The sequence below is a fragment of the Pteropus vampyrus genome, unplaced genomic scaffold (assembly GCF_000151845.1).
Source record: "Pteropus vampyrus isolate Shadow unplaced genomic scaffold, Pvam_2.0 Scaffold47, whole genome shotgun sequence".
In the NCBI taxonomy this organism is placed as follows: Eukaryota; Metazoa; Chordata; class Mammalia; order Chiroptera; family Pteropodidae; genus Pteropus; species Pteropus vampyrus.
The window spans coordinates 9,473,185-9,490,281 of record NW_011888828.1 but is presented as its reverse complement, the minus strand read 5'-3'; the positions used below and the strand labels follow the sequence as shown (position 1 = coordinate 9,490,281).

The 17,097-nt window shown below is 50.5% G+C and overlaps 1 protein-coding gene across 2 annotated transcripts in view; it reads right to left on the bottom strand.

Moving 5' to 3' along the window:
- The window catches only part of BLK (BLK proto-oncogene, Src family tyrosine kinase), a 51,414-nt gene that overhangs the window by 3,453 nt on the left and 30,864 nt on the right, over positions 1–17,097 (bottom strand). For both annotated transcript variants that reach the window (XM_023530253.1, XM_011359442.2), the window contains 9 exons: positions 14,955–15,006; positions 13,014–13,107; positions 11,944–12,042; positions 10,678–10,781; positions 6,169–6,315; positions 5,639–5,791; positions 5,030–5,209; positions 3,769–3,845; positions 815–965 (listed from right to left, as the gene is read on the bottom strand). In XM_023530253.1, the coding sequence (XP_023386021.1) occupies positions 815–965; positions 3,769–3,845; positions 5,030–5,209; positions 5,639–5,791; positions 6,169–6,315; positions 10,678–10,781; positions 11,944–12,042; positions 13,014–13,107; positions 14,955–15,006 (1,057 nt within the window). The remainder of the gene's footprint in view (positions 1–814; positions 966–3,768; positions 3,846–5,029; positions 5,210–5,638; positions 5,792–6,168; positions 6,316–10,677; positions 10,782–11,943; positions 12,043–13,013; positions 13,108–14,954; positions 15,007–17,097) is intronic.

The window sequence follows — 17,097 nt, the reverse complement described above, 5'->3', positions numbered from 1 at the left end:
TTATGATACACGACCTATACGCCACCACAGGTTACAGTGAGGAGGGAATTCAGATCCTGCTGCCCCTCAAAGCCCTGCAGATGGCCGCAGCCAGGTCAGCATTCCGAGCGGACAGCACAGCCCAGCACCTGGCTCCCTCGCGCGCTGCCTGGCTTTCTCTGGCCACCCCCCCCCACCCCCGCCCGTTCCCTCAAGTAATGAGCAATAGCAACCCTTCTCCTATATCGACTGATCAATATGCTCAGCTAATGTGGCTTTCTAGCCTGCTTGATAAGTGTATTTGACCTTTTCAAATCCTATTATGAAGAGGGTTTTTACTGTAGTTATACAAAGTAAACCAGAGGGCTCTGCGGAAACTGTAATTCAGGTATAAGGTTTTTCTGCTCACGTTTTAAAGCATTGTTTTCCAAAGTGTGTCCTGTGAACCCCTAGTTCTGTGGGAAGTTAATAGACGATGTGTGGAAAAAAGTACTTTGGGCTCCTATTAGTTTGCGGGGGACCAGGTAAAGCACGTGTATACTGTGCCTTTGCTGCAGGACTTCTCATGCTGGTATTCATCGGGAATCTCTAAGGCGACGCTGGACGGACTTTGCAGTATCTCCAAACCTACTTCATCACAAAGTCATTCCTCAGGAGGCACTAGTGCTCTGCAGAGCACATTTAGGGAAATGCTCATCTAGCTGGGGGGGGGGGGAGGCCAGAGTTGTGGAAACCACACAGCTCTCTGACCTCTTCACACAGGGCTCTGCTGTGCTGTGACGAGCTGGGCAGGGTAAGGCCCAAGGCCTCCCTGCGGTTGGGGGTCTCTGCTTACCCTCTTGAGCGGTATATTCACTGTCGATGATCCGGGCCAAGCCAAAGTCACCGATTTTGCAGCACAAGGTCTCGGACACCAGGACGTTGGCCGCCCTGAGGTCGCGGTGAATTGAATTCATTTTCTCGATATACGCCATTCCTTCAGCAATCTGACAGAACAGGCCACACAGGGAAGGACAGCATGGGGACCTCCATACAAGGATGAAGCCCGCCCAGCGTACCCTGAACAGTCCCCATAGGGGAGAGAAAGGCCTCTGCCCCTCCCTGCCACCAGCCTGTCTGTAGAAGCAGCCTCCATCCCCTCACAGCCTGGAAAGGGAAGGAACGCACGGGTGCTTCTTTTTGTTTTGTGCTATTACTTTTGGAGGTGTGTAGAGAATGGTGGTGCTGCTGGAGAAGGGGCCGATTCTTAGGTGGAGTAGACAGATGGCTTCGACTGGTCCTCTACTGAACAAACTACAAACCACAGTTCCCTAAAAGCCCAGAAAGGCAGACACGGTGTCATCAGAGCTAGGGGCTACCTGTATCCCTCACCCACATCTCCCTTCCTTCCAAGTGTCTACAGGAGAGGAAGACAGCAGAGTGAAGGCAGGAGAAAAGGCAGGTCTCTTGTCACGGAAGGAGAAGGAAAGAAGGGGCAGCAGGGAGAGCAGAAGGCAGGAGGGAAGGAAAGGGTTTATCTCCCTGGCAAGTTGGAAGCTCTGTTCCTGGAGCAGGGAGCCCCGGGTTGGAATTGTTGGCCCCTAGCATGTTGCTTAAGCTCCCCACAGGGTCACTGAACTAATTGGAACACGGACAAGGGTCTCCAGGGCGTGGAGTTGAGGTAAGAATTAAATGAGACATGTAGCCAACGACCTAACCCAGCACTGCTCCATGGTGGGCATTCAGGGAGCGGGGGCAGAATCTGTCCTCCCCACCCAGGGCTGCTACAGCAGTAAGCTGTGCTGCTCGTGCGGCTTTTAGTCAAGGAAACTCACTCAGAATTTATTCTCTCCACTTCCAATTGATAGATAAAGAAACTGAGGCAGAGAATACAAAACCAGTTTATCTCCTCAGACCTACTACGGCAAGAAGCCAGCACTAGAATTGAGCCCGCCTCTCCTTCTGCTGCCATGTGTATTGATTCTTGAATCCATTCACTCATTCACTCGTTAATTTATTCCTTCACTAAATCATTCCATCAAAATACATTTTAGTGGTATGGTATTGTGGAGACCATAAAGCTGAATCCCAAACATCTTATATCTGGACAGCATTTGCAAGCACTCATCCCGTTAACAAATACGTATTAAGCAGAACTAGAAATACTGGGGGCGGAGGAGAGGGGTGCGCAGGTTAAGTAGCACCCAGAACTGCTTTCAAGGAAAAGAATCTACGACACATGTGCTCACGAGAACACACGAGCTAAGTGCTCTCTAACGCTTTTCTGTCCAGGGAAAATTTACTAGAAATGACACTTGACTTGAGTCATGACCACTGATTAGGATTCTGCCAGGTGAGAGGAGAGCCAAAGGCGTTCTGAGCAGAGGGGACAGCCCAGGCGAACGCTCACGGGTGTGACAGGCCGTGGGCATCGGCTGTGTGGCTGCGAAGTGGGGCACCTGGCGTTGTGGTTGGAGGGGAGATTTGCATTTCATCTGTAAAGCAGGAAAAGGAGCGCCCAGAGGGGCGCTGAGTGTGTATGCGTGTGCGTGTGCGTGTGCGTGTGCGCATGGTGGGTGTAAGCATGATCAGAACGTGGTTTAGAAGCTGTTCACCTAGCAGCAGGTTCTGATTTGGGGTTTCTTAACCCTCAGATTCTTGACCACACCTAAGTATAAACTCAGGTGGCTTTTCATATCTTTTGCCCCTGGGTGACCCAAGATTTCCCAAGGGATTGAATATGAGACAGAGGAGAGCGAGAGGAGAGAAAGAAAGAAAGAAAAAAAATAAAGGAGTGCGCAGGCTTATCACTCTTATGTGGTTTGAAACCAGTTACAAACACTAATTTTCCAAGACCACCTCGCCAGCTTCCTCAAAGCTCTGCTCACCTCAGTGGAAAAAGGGTGCCATGACATCAGTTCCTACACTGATCCGAAAAGCAGATAAGGGCAGCAGAGGTGGGGAAGAGCGGAGTGGGGCGAGGAGAGGTTTCCTCTCTGCAGCCGGATGTGTGCGTGTGTTTACACGTCTTACAGGTTGACCGCAGACCAGAGATTTTCTGCTGAGAGTTCCAGTTTTAACAGACACACACACTCGGGGCCACCAGATGAGTTTTTCCGCCAGTTAGAGCAGCCCTCAGCTAAAATCCCCAGGGAAGAAAGATCCCTCCTCTCCATTTTCCCACCTGCTACAGAAGGCAACACCTGAGGAAGAAATGAGGTCACCACAAAACACTTGCCTGACATGTTAAATGGAATTTATGCAAACTCTCTGGTTTCCCACGCCAACTGTTCTCCCTCTCCTAGTGATAGAATCCACCTCATGTCATCATGGCTGCCCAGAATAAAGACTACATTTCCCAAGCTCCCCTGCAGCTAGGTATGGTCAGGTGACAAGATGGCCAAGAAAATGTAAAAGCAAGAGTAGTGAGTGACTTCAGGGAGGAAAGTGGGCTTTTGTCCCCCCTTACTCCCTCCCGCTGGCTGAGAAGAGGACAAGATGGTAAAATGTGAGCAGCTACCTGGGGCAATCAGATGACACTCTAAAACACCAGGCAGGTAGAAGAAACCTGGGTCCTTGTGACTTTGAGGGGCAGACCCACCTACTGCCCCAGACTGCCCACGTTTGGATATTTACAAATTTAAGCCATTATTACTTTGGGTTTTCTGTCTTTCACAGCCCAGCCTAAATCGAATTCATACAACCTCTAAATAGTCCATTTTGTTAGGCCCCAGAGCAGGGCAGAGAGGCCGGGGCCCCTATGGGGGCATCTGTATTCTCAGGCCCCATTGTCCTTGGTAGCTCACAAACCTGGGCTGACATGTCGATCAGTCTTGAGAGGGACAATCTGCTACCTTCATCTGTCTTCAAGAAATCCAGCAAGCATCCTAAAAAAAGAGAAATTGCTAATGCAGTTCTGCAAATGACCCTACCCTGGTATGCCAGCCTCCCCCAGGTACGGGCTGCTCTCCACCAGGGGCCGGAAGTAGGTGGTGCTCTGTCAGATCTTTTGTCCACAAAGAAATTCACCCACAACATTAGAGTGCCTTCTGCTTTACGGAATTCCAACCTTGGTCCTCACAGCATCCCAGGAGACAGCTAATAGGCTTCCAGCTGCTCACAGAAAGTAAAGTCTCAGCCAAATTCAGTGTCATGTAGCCAGAGATCCAGGAGCAGAACCTGCTCCTCTGACTCTAAGTTTAGTGCTCATTCCTGGCATGACATTCTTGCCCCCTTTACCCTATGTTGGTAGAGATTCTGCCTCTGAGGAGCAAGAGTGCAAAGAAGCGCACAAATGGAAAGACCTGTCTCCTAGGGTTTGGCGCAGGGGACAAATGCAGCTCCTCTGTGGCATCTAAGAGCTGAGAGGGATGCCCTTCTGAGGTATAGCTGAGAAGTGCGCAGGGCAGTCATTGTGTTCCAGCTCAATATGGTGACGTTTAAGAAATTATATTATCATGGCACCTTTGGATCCTAAAGGAAGCAGTGTGTGGTCAGTGTCACAGAAGGGGTGAAAAGGAGGTCAAAGGCTGAGGCCTGACCCCAGGCCCACTGCTCAATGAAAGCTTGGCCGCACTGGACCTCAGAGGCCATCTCACCCAACCTCTTTTCATTGTGTTGTAAAATGTTCACATGGTTGTAAAAGGTCTCATGGCTGGTAAGTGGTAGAACTGGGAATAGAGCCATCTCTGGATGCCCAGCCTTCTGCTCTTTTGACTTTGCCTTGCTCTGTCCTCCCCAGTGGGTATCGAACAGCGCCAGGCACAGAAGACACACCAAAAATATTAGTTGAAGTGCTCCTGAACCAAGGACACAGCTCTGCAGAACAATTTACCCATCTTGTTTCTCGCCATCCTCCCCTCCCACCCCCATGCATGTGGAACACCCTAGATGCCCAGGACGTTGGCTAACTGATTCAGCCCATGGCTCAGCAGTCCCCTGCAGAAGTCCCCTAGCCAGGCAAACCCACGGAAGCAGATGGGCCTCCGCCTTCTCAGCTCCGTAAGCCTGGACCCTCACCCCGCCCATCCCCGCCTCTGTCTGAGGGACGCAGCCCCACGTGGGGCACCACCTCTGGCCATGTACTCGGTCACGATGTAGATGGGCTCCTTCGTGACTACGGCGTAGAGACGGACCAGCCTCTCATGCTGGAGAGTTTTCATCAGGTTAGCCTCGCCCAGGAAGGCCTCTGGGGACATGGTTCCCTCTTTCAAGGTCTTGATGGCCACCTTCGTGTTGTTTTTGTAATAACCTGACCCAAGAGAGGGAGTGAGGTGGGGGAAGAGAATGAAGAAGCCATTCAGAAGACCCAGAGGTTGTGGGAGGTGATCCTTTAACCAAAATCTATATGAGCTTCCAGGAGCCATCTACCTGTAGCATACACACTGAGCTGAACCTGCCCTCCACCCCCCAGGAAGTGGCCCTGGGCTGGAATGTACAGCTCCTGAGGATGCTGAATGTGCCAGCTTATCTTGCAGGATGCCAGCCTGTGTCAGTCCCCTTCAGGCAGTTGAAGAACAACGGTCTATTACCTTGTCTATAAAATGGGTATCGTAGCCCCTGTCCCTTCTCCCTCACAAGCCCAGATGGGGAAGCAGGACGCACTGTGCGAATCCTGAGCCTTCCGTGCTTCGGGACGCAGGGCAGGGAGAGAGGGGCTTCTGGCAGGCCACATACTCACCCATCCAGACTTCACCAAACTGCCCAGACCCGAGTTTCCTGACCAGCCTGAGAGACTGCCGGGGGATTTCCCATTCATCCTGGGCCCAGGGGTTCTGAGGAGCCAGGTTCACACAGGGTTGGGTCAGCCTCTGGCATAAACCATCCCCCTTCTCTGCAGTAAGGAAGCAGAGTTGGTCAGATTGGCATCTCTCCCTCGGGATTCACAGTTGTGTCCCCCCACCACCACCCCACATACACACTCTGCTCTTTGCAATTGTTTTGCATAAAGCAGGCATGCTATCATTGACCTGTTCTCTGTAAGACTGAAAATACTCGTTACTCTCCAAGTGGTTGCATGCTTAGCCAGGAGAGGGGATTAGGTACACAGACTTTGAATCACTATTATTAACTATTGTCAACTCCTTGGGTCCAGCCTTGGGATAATCTCCCCACTCCCCGCAAAGATAGCACTAATGAGTCACAAAATTTTGAGATCTTAGCAACAGAGAAATACAAGCACGTGCCCCCATTAGACACCCCTCTTCTTACTGGAATAGTACTGCACCAAATCCTGGAGAGCGGGGAAGGTGACCCGGGGGGAGATGTAATAGCCCCCTTCATCTAAGGAACGGATCTTATAGTGTTTGATCATCTCCCCCTGGGCGGTCACGTCCTTCACAGACAGGGAAAAGGCACCTGGAGGGTTAATAAAGACACATGCATGAGAGGTAAGGCATGTAGAGGGAAAATCAGGATTGGGGATTTGGGCTTCATTTCAATATCTTGGGGAAAAGTTCCCCAAATCCTCCTCTCTATTTGACCATGTCCATCCTAAGTTACCTTTTCCTTCATCTTAACCTTAGCCCTCTTGGAAGCCTTCCCTATCATCTCCATCTCACTGTTCTTGATGTTCCTCCCAGAATATTCCAGAAGTCAGCCAGAAAACCCCAGAACCCTGGAGCAGAAAGGTTGTTCTCTTAGAACCCTTCAGGGGCTTTTTGCCATGGAGAGACTAGGAAGTTGATTTATTGATTCATTTACTCTGGCTGAAAAGGCTGATTCTCCCACATGCAACAGCCAACCGCAAACTCAAGCACCCATGCCCAGGCAGGAGAGCATAATGAGCTATTTCTCAGGGGTTCTGTTCACACGCATTCCCATGTCTATGTGTTTTGTCATCTATGTTAATGTTTGCAGACAAAGGGTAGCAGATGCCAGGGGTTAAGAGCACGTTAAGGAGGCAAGAGTTTCCAGCTGAGAAATTTCTTCCCATAAACTTGAGGTCTGTCGAGCTCTCTGGGAACACTTCCTTATTTGGAAGCTGAGGAAGCTGAGGCCCAGAGGGGAATGTCTTTTCCCAGGTCATTCTGCTAGTCAAGCGGTTGGCTTGGGGTCTCCGGGGTCCTCTCTGAGGGCACGCCTACCGCGAGCAGTATCACCCTCCCCCACCAGGTGTCAGGCTCGGATGCTTCTTTTTTCCTGGGTGTGGATGCTTGATGTTCCGTGTTGCCGTTTGTCTTCAGGTATCCTTCCTCTCTTATCAGACTACCACTCTATCTCAAACCCGTTCTCCCCTCCCATCTCCCTGAGTCATTGCGCCGGTCTCATCACCTACTTGCAAAACGATGCCCAGAGGCGGTGCGCCCCGCCCCGGGCTCCTTGACGCGGCCACAGCCCACACCGTGGCCCACCCCTCCAAACCCCAGCCCCAGCCTCACGATGCAGACGGCCTCACCCACCGCGCCCCACGTAGGTACAACTATGGCCCAGTATCTAAGCAGCCTGAGAGTAGCTCTAGTGAGTTCATTCGTCCTCGCTCCACAGGAGTGAGGAAAAGAGTATTTCTCCCTATTTCCTTCTCTGCACCCCGCAGGCAGGGTCTCGCGATAAGCCAAGGAGCCAGACTCCGCTCTCCTCCACGCAGTGCCACTGCCCAAGCTGATGATTTTGAGCCCCTCACTTGCCCAGGGTCCTCCAAGGGCCTGTCCCTGATATCTTTTTACAATTTAGTATTCTTTTTAAAGGGGACCTTCATATCCTATCAGCTTCAGGTTCACAAAATCTGGACTGCCTGCCCTGCGTGCGGGCTGCGTCTGGGCTGTGCTGGACACTGGGGCTGGGCTCCCAGAGACTGAGATACCTTAACCCTGGAAGGATCATCTGCTTTTGGACTGGGAAACTAGTGAGCCCTCACATGGATATTAATAAACTGAAACTTGAGAGGCTAAGGGATGTCTGGAGGCCATATGAGATTAAAACTCACTCCCCCTGCGTCTGAGGGCAGCGTTCTCCCCTTGCCTTGCATCCACTGGCTGTGGCTTACAGATGCAGATAGAAGGGTCTTGTTTAGGAGTTCTGAGGAATATGTGTGCATGTGTGCATACGTGTGTGTGGGGGGGGGGGGGGGGGGGATGATGCTTGGACAGTCTTGTGGCCCCGGCTCCATCTGGCCAATGCTCAGCTTGGACTATCTTCCTAGGGTGAGCAATAACAGGAGGAGGTACTCCATCTTTAGAGAACCCTTTTCTCCTTCACACTGAGGTTGGGGGCCTCTATCCTTCCAGAGGGCACTTTAGCCATAAGCAATGATAAAAACCTCACTTCCAGGGTGAAACGACATGATGTCTGGGATTTACTTTAAAATAATAGGGTTAGATGGGGATGTACATGAAACAGGATTGGCCAAGTCGACCACTGTTGAAGCTGGGTGTTGGGTACAAGGGGTTCCATTATCCTAGTCTTTATGCCTCTGGATGTGTTTGAAATATTCCACAACAACAGCAAAACATTTATGTCATCTCCAGTGAGTCCCATATTGTTTCTTGGACATAGGGGCTCTGCCATTAAGAAGGAATAGTGGCAACATCCTATATGTATTATAAAACTGAATGTGTCCATTAGCACGTTTCAGGAAATTCTGCACAGAGCATCCCAACTTATCAATGCACCCCTCCACCTCCCCAAATGGCCCTGACACATCGAGGGGCCATGAGGCCGAGGGCTGACCCCTGAGCCTCATGATGTGTCATAAGCATGTCTCTTTGTCCAGCTGTTGCTGCTCTGGTGCTTCTACTCATTGCGGATCTCAAGCCGTGAATGAGGGACGAGCCCGGTGGGGTCCTCCCCCTAGGCCAACCTCTGTCCATTCTCACTGCCGCAATCACAGGGAACGAAACTCACAGTCCAGCCCCCCTCCTCCGCCAGATGTTGCTGTCATCACCTCCTCTCCAGTTAAAAAGTGGCTGTCATAGGTCCCTATGTGCAGCGCCCTGATAAACAAAAGGCTTTCTTTACACTCCTTGGGAAGTTCTTCTCCGTCACACCAGGTTAGGCCAGTGACATATTTTAGAGCTTGTGAAGCTATTCAGAGGCTCTTAGATGATTTGGGCTCTGATACTTGTTCACTGTTGGACTCACGTGAGTCACTTCCTCCCTCAGGGACCCGGTTTCCTCATCTTTCAAATGGGGATACTGGCCCAGTATCTCGAAAATGGAAGACTAGTGGCAAATGTGTTCCAGGAAGCCTATATTATAAGGTTCAGAGCAGCATGTTCATAATAGCCTCAACCTCATATCCTTCAACTGGAAACAGGCCCATGCCCCTCAACATTAGAATGGCTAAATAGCTTACGAAATATTCATACACCAGACTCTGCATAGCAATGAAAATGAACAGACTACTGTCATATTCAACAATATGAATGAATCTGTTATGGGCTGAATTGTGTCCCCCCAAATTCCTATTTTGAAATCCTAACCCCAGTATATAAGAGCGTGACTATATTTGGAAATATGGTCTTTAAAGAGGTGATTAAGTTAAAGTAAGGTCATTAGGATGGACCCTAATGCAATGTGACTAGTGTCTTTATAAGAAAAGGAGATTAGGACACAGACACACACACAGAGTGAAGGCCACGTGAAGACGCAGGGAGAAGACGGTCATCTGCAAGCCAAGGAGGGAGGCCTCGGAAGACGCCGCCTTGGCCGACACCTCGGTCTTGGACTTCCAGCCTCCAGAAATCAAGAAACACATTTCTGTTGTTTAATACCCCAGTCGCTCGTCCTTTATTGCAGCAGACCTAGCAAACTACTATAGAATCTCACAAGCGATATTGAATGAATGGAATAAGACACACGAAAATAAAAATAGTATGATACCATTTGTCTAAAGCTGAAACACAGATGAAACATAAAGAAAATCAAGGAAGGATTTCCCTAAAAGTCAGGATAGTGGTGACCTCTGGGGAGGTGGGGAGGTTGAATCAGAAAGGGGTACAAATAGGAGAGTGAGAGGGGCTTGAGATTTCTGGAATATTCTCTCTTGTGGTTGCAAGCTGTTTACTTACTATGATTCTGTAGTTCTAATTATATACTCATTTATAATTTATGTATTTTTATATGTGTTTTATATTTTATAACGAAAAGGCTTTAAGGAAAGAAGGAAAGAAAGAAAACAATGAAAGGGAAAGAGAAAACCCAGTGGCCTAAGGGTGAGGGCAGAAACGTTTTGCTTAGTGAATCCCAGGGTCCCGCCAGTTCTCCCCAATCACTGCCCCTTCTTTTATATCCAGCCACAGGCCATTCCTCGGACTCGTTACTTTCCGCACTCCTATAAGTGTCTGAGGTCACAGCCTCTGGCCGAGATTATCTCCTAAGATTCTTTCATCTCGCAAATCCTTTGATTCCAGAATGTGGCTCTGGGTTGGGCTCCCTCGCCTGACCCTGCCAGCCTCTGTGCTCTCGCTGGCCCGGAGTTGAGGCGAGCCAGCCTGACACGGGAGCAGCTCTCCAACTACCTGGCCTCCTGGAGCCTATGGCGTATTGCCAGCCTGGGTGATGGGAGAACTGTTAGTGGGTACAGCCTCAAGCTCAACTGCTGGGCACTAGCCGGGCTGCCCAGGCAGGGCCTGAATTGGGAGGGAGACCCAGGCTGGAAGTTGCCAGGTTCTGCGGGCTGGTATCTCCCCACTCCCACCCCACACCCACAGCAGCCAGGCCTGGGGGGTGGGGGGCTTCCTGGAGCTGCACAGGGAGGAGAGGGCAGCCGCCCACACCTACCTTTGTTAGTTTCGCTCTCTCTAATAAGAAAGGAGCCCGCCTTATTGATTGGAGCTAGAAGCTGCCTCTCGGCATCTTTCCGGCTAATTGATCTAAAGAACCACCTGGGAAAAAAACGAAGGCAGGCAAGTCTCAGAGAGCGGCCATGCTCCTCAGAACGTTCTTGTCCAAACCTCCCTCCTAAGCTATACCCTTCCCCCAGGAAATAAAATATGCGATCCCGTTCCCAAGTTCATCCTGAGCCAGCGCCCCTGGCATCTTGAAACATGAAACGCCCCTTGTCCCCATGCCCCACTTCCTTCCCTCTTCCCATCAGCAGATGGACTTACTGTTTTCCTGAAATGAATCAAGGACATTATTTGGGTGCCCTTTGTTAATTTTGCCCTGTGAAAAGGCACATGACCACCTGCCCTCAGAGCACAGCCACCCTGGGGCCAGGTCTCTGAATCAGACTCTCAGAGCACAATTCCTGCCATGTTCTCCCTGAGCATGGATTGGTCAGTGTGGACGTGTCCCATGGTCATGCATGCTTTTCCGGGGAAGAGCACAGGTCTTGGAGTGCCACACAGGGAACCTTCCCAAGGGCGACAATCACTGGATGAGGGACACCAGGTTAGGTCACTTTGCTCATGAGTTTGACAGACTCTGAGCTCTTGCAGGGGAAGAGCCGCGTCTTACTCATTTCACAGCTTCCCCAGCTCTTGGACAGAGCTGAGCTCAGGGTCCTGTCTGCTCAGTGCAGACTGCGTGAGAGAATTCACGGCTGAGGCCCCGACTGGACGAGGCGGACCTTTCGGTGCTGTGCAGAAACGGGTTATGAGGATGCTGAGGGTGCTGCTGCCCTGCCAGCCAATGCTGAACAAGGCTGCCATCCTGAGAGTCCCCTGACACCCAAGCCCCCGAGTCCTGTCCACTGGATACAGCTGATCACAGGCCTCGCTGCTAGCGTGCAAGGCCATGGGACTTTAGGGATGTTTCTATCCAGGCAAGCCAGGAAAGGGACGGTTCTTGTTTTACAGATAGGAAGAGAGAGGTGCTCATAGAGGGGCGACTCCCTCAGTACCTCACAGTAATTTAAATGTTGTCTGGGACGGTACACAAGCTTTTCCCAGCAGCTAAGTTCCCTGCCCCGTCCCTTCTCCCTCTGTGCTGGGTTCACATAGGCTCACTTCTTAGCCGCTGTCTGGCCCCACCCTGCACAGCAGCCCGCAGGGCAGAAGCAGTGAGCACACCTCTGCTTTGAGGGGCCTCTGTCTGTTCACTTACTTTTCCACTTCCAGCGTCTCTACTCGGGCCACAAAGTTGCTGGGCACGTAGCCTTCTCTTCCTGTGACGAGAGACTTGGCCAACCACCAGTCTCCAGCTCTAAGGGGAGAAGGGAAAACAGAAATGGCATAGTGGCTCATAAGAGCCTCTTTCTGGGGCAGCTCACAGCCCTCCACAATACGGTCTCATCCCCACGAGGCAGACGGTCTGGCGGATGAGAGGGAACTTGTATGAGTTGCTCAGAGACACAGGGTCTCTCTGGGTTATTTCTAACTCATCCAGCATCTGACAGACCCAAAGTGCTCCTGGTCCAGGGGAGAGAGGGGGACGGCACAGCCTCCCAGGGACAGAGTGTCTGAACAGCCTGGCCAAACCAATAGGCCAAGTTGTCTTATAGTGAGTAATGGACACCTTTAGAATGTAGCGAGTGAGTTGGGACTGGACGGAAAAACAAAAACAGGAGGAGGGCCGCTGGCAAAAGGAGCAACCAGGCAGCCCAGGGACGGTCAGAAGGTCAGGGTTTTTGTGCTTTTGACTCAAGGCCTTTGCAGAACTTCAAGAACAAAAGCAGCCCCTCCGGACTCTACAGGACCAGCCAGACGCTGGGGAGCAGATTCTGGAGGAGTTTCGGAGAAGAAACACTGGGGAAAAAACTACAGCTGATTTCACAAGTAGAATCCGATGTGAGATTTTGTCTGGCAAGGTAAACAAATACGGACGGAACTGACTCGACACAGAGCAGTGATGGAGCAGCTAGGCGGGTACAGCAGGGCTGCACGGAGGAGGTGAGATTAGACGTGGGCTTTGAAGGAAGAATAGGATTTTGACAGCAGAGCAGGAAACAATCTCACCAGGAAGTCTTTGGAAAGGCAGGTGGAAGGAAGATGGTTGAGTCAGTTTAAGAAAATGCTGGAAGCAGGGCTTGGAGGCAGGACAATGGAGAAGGTATTCTGGAGGCAGCCACGGAGGGCGTCGGGGTGGGGTGAGGGAGATGGCCCGGTGGGCTGGATCCTGCTGTGACAGGGAGCCGCAGACACCTCTGACCGTGGCATGGCATTCTGGAAACTCACTCTTTTAGGATCTGCAGCTTCTCCCCCTTCAGCATCTGCAGGTCACGGTCATTCACTGCCGAGTAGTCATATAGCGCCACCACGAAATGCTCCTCTAGAGGGAACAAGAAAAAAGAGGCCACCGCTCAGGCCCGCTGGACTAATGGTGGGGACAGGTAAGTCTGTGCCATGAGCCATCTTCTGATCACTAAGGGGGTCAGGAAGAGGCAGGGGCAGAGGGGAAGCCGCGGTGAACCTTTCACTCACTGATGCAGAAGAAACAAATTTTGTCTGGCAGACCGACCTCCTGACCTTGCTGCTGGGAACAAGGATGAGCTGCCCCTCGGAGTCCATCCCATCTTCATTTCTGGACCCCACGCAGAAAAGCCCTAGGGCCTGGACAGGGCTATTGTGTAAGGGAATCGATAGCCCGAAGGTCTAGGGAGATCAACTTCATGGTCACAGTGGCTGCAGACTCAAGTTTGGGAGCCAGAATTGCCTGAGCCCTTATCACCTTGGGGGCACTTAGGCTTCCTCTCTCTTCCCCTTCCCCACCTGTATCCTCCTGCTTCTACTCCAAAGGGAGCCATGGTCTGGGAACATGGCAACTGTAACCATGCCCAGGGCACCATCACGGTGCTTCTGGCTGGCAGTACCCCTGACTTGCTGGGGGTCCCTAGAACGGAGGTGGAGAGAGGAGTCTAGAGCTTGTCATGTCATCTTTCAAATGACCACTGCTAGTTATGAGAACTTTTCTACACAGCCAAGGCCCACCTGGAAAAGGTCACCTGGAGACCACCAAACTTCCCCAGGAGTAGATGGCTTATCTTTGTCACTACTGTGTGGCATGATCTTGGACTAGTCATATCCCTTTGTGGGAAGAGGAATTTGCAATAGATGATGGAGACCCCTCTGGTTCTGAGATTCAAGTTCTTGTGCCAAAGGCAGTTAGTTTGTTTCCATGCCCTGGGTTTCCTTCCTAAAGATGTGGGCCCCCACTCCCGCCCCCGCAGGAAGCGAAGGATGGCCTCCGTTGGTTGTTAATTGTGATCTACAGCAGGATAAGAGACACAGGTGAGGTCGCCAACCCAGTTCCAGCATTTGGCTCATGAGTTTGACAGACTCTGAGCTCTTGCAGGGGAGGAGCCATGTCTTACTTATTTTACAGCTTCCCAGGCCCTTGGACAAAGCTGGGCTCTGGGTCTCGTCTGCTCAGTGCAAACTGTGTAAATGAATTAATGACTATGTGGAAGTGAATTATGAGGATGCTGGGGGTGCTGCCCTCCTGCCAGCCAATTCTGAGGCCACCATCCTGTGAGCCCCTCCCAAGGTCCGAATCCTGACCCAGGAAGGCTGAGGTCATTCAGTATGTTCCCTCCACAGTACTGCCCACCAAAGTGGAAGTGGAGACCGGGGGTGAGGGAGGGTGGTGTGGGTGGTTAGAAGGCCAGCAGGGGACTTTTGAGAAGGGGCTGAGAAAGGAGGAAACAAGACGGTCGCCTGCACGGAACAGACCCAGGGCATAGAACAGACCCAGGGCTGGGAGGGAAGCCACAGAGGAGCCATGGACCCTCACCCTTTGAGATTGCAGTTAGATCTTTGAAAGCCCGCGTTTGATGATGCCGTTTGTATTTACTGTAACTCTTGTCTTTTTGTGCTCATTTATAGTTTATAAAGTCCTTTTAAGAAAAATCTCACCCAGACTCAGGCACACTAAAGGAACGGGTGCTTGGTTCCTAGAGAGGCCCCCAAGGGCAGGCGAAGCTGGGACGAAGCTGGGCCACATGCCTAGCTGCTCCTTGCTCAGCCTCCCCCCGACTTTCTTCTCTCTGGCCCTAGAGGGCCTGCGCCCCATCTTCTGCAGGAAGCTGCTTCCAACTGAGCCTCTGTTCTAACTGCACGAAACCAGGGCCTGGGGAGATGGCCTGTGGGCTCTCAGCTTCCAAAGCAGCCCCTTCTTACCTTGATCCGGGCATGTGTCGGGAGGTGCAGGAGCCAGGTGGTTAAACATGATCTGGAGCAGAAACACATGCGCTCTGTTAGTTCAACGCCCCACAGCCTGAGCAGGGCCTGGCGGGCGGTAGGCGAGACTGCTGTGAGTGTCAGCTGCATGGTCTGTGCGGAGCTGCTCTGTTGGCACAGAGGTCGCACAGGTAAATTCTATACCTGCTGCTGCAACTCCTCAGGTACCAGGGCCATCTCGCACAACCCCAAACCAACTGCCATCTTTGCCCTGACCATACAGACACACGGCTAGAGGAGGGGTGTGTGGGGATGCTCCAACTTTGTAAGAGGCGGCTGTGGAATGACTGTGGAAAGATCATCTGGGTTAAGATCCTGGCTCTGCCATTAAATGATGAAATTGCAAAAGGATATTCGTTCTCAAAGAAAACTGTTTCAACGGCATATTTACCCTAAAACTCAACAAACATATTCCTAGATATATGTCCTGCAGAGAAACTTTTTCGCATGTGTACCCGGAAACATGTACAAGACTGCTCCCAGCAGAAATAATAATAATTTTCAAATATAAAAATTGTTAAAGGATAGAAACCATTCTTATGACCAATGATCGAAGAATAGATAAATTGGGGCATAGCCACATGATGAAATCCTGCACCCTGCTAGTTAATGAACTATAGCTACATGCATCCACGTGGATGAAGCTTACCACACAGCGTAGATCTGAAATCAGAGTCTCGGAAGAATACATACTGTTGGAGTCAATTGATTTAAAGTTCATAACATGCGAAATTAAACTAAATAGTGTTTAGGAATATATGCATATGTGATAATACAAAAAAAGAAAAGCTAAGGAATGATAAACACACTTAGAATAGTGGGGCCTGGGCTGAGGGGGATGGACGAGGGGGACAGTAGGGAGCTTCAGTGGGGCGAGTCACTTTCTACCTCTGAAGATGGGAAGGGCTGCACTAGGTGTTCATTTTATTCTCCTTTCAACCTGACTTTGTGTTATAAATCACCTTTTTTCGCATTCTATGTTTATTAAACACAATTTTGAAGTAGCATTTTATAAAATGATATGTATAGTATGGTTCCATTGAAAATATAAACACATGATATAAATAACACAGAGAAAAAGGGTCTGGAGGCAGGAGCTCTGAAGCACTATCTCCAAGCGTCATTGGGTAGTGGGATAATAAGTATTTATAATTTTTTCCATGATTAATATGGATTAAGTGACTTTTTAAAAGTTAAAAACATTCCAGGCTCTACTACTTATTAGCATGTAACTTTGGGTAAATTATTCAACCTAAGTTCGAGTTGTCCTTTCTATTATCCAGTCACTGAACAAACGTTTCAATGTTACGTGCCAAGCCCTGCACTAAGTCGGGACACAGATAGATAAAATGCCTGGTTTATCTAAGAAATGGGAGTAGCAATCCTCACCCCCGTCGGGTCACAGTTGGAATAAAGTGTTGACCAGTTGGAAGTGCCTGTTGGGGTACAGAGAGCAGGAGAGGGCAATCCAGGTATGACTTCCAAATGCCCCAAACCAAAAGGGAGTAGGCAGAGGGCACATAAACAGTCATCTAAAACTGCATCTTTGGGAACTGCCAATGCTTTGTAAACAGACCAGGACTTTGAGACAGGCTCCATGAGCATTTGAAGGCCTGCTGGGGAGGTGAGTATAAGCACCCTCCAGGCTTAGGACACCTCATCCCGGGGAAGTAAGCACTTTGGAATGCTGGCACAATGCCAGGAAGGGGACAATGATCTCCAGGAGCTTCTGGATAGGGATGGGGGCAGCAGATTTGCTAAATGCCTAGACCCTTCCCCACCATGAACTTTTCTCAAATGACCTCTTTGATTTCACTTCCTCTTCAAGGTTGCCCTTGAACAATGAAAACCGGCCAAGAATTACTGGGGGCTAACCATGCCCAGTCCTGTGATAAAGGCAATACGTTATTGCACCGCAGACTTGTATTTACATGGCATATTGTTGCACTTTTAGCAAATCCATTTTGCAGATGCAGAAACTGAGGCATAGGGGAGTTAAGTAACCTGCTTTGAAGACACAGCTAATTGATTTAAACTCTTGCAGTCTGGCTGTTAAACATTCTACTATACTGCCACACGGACA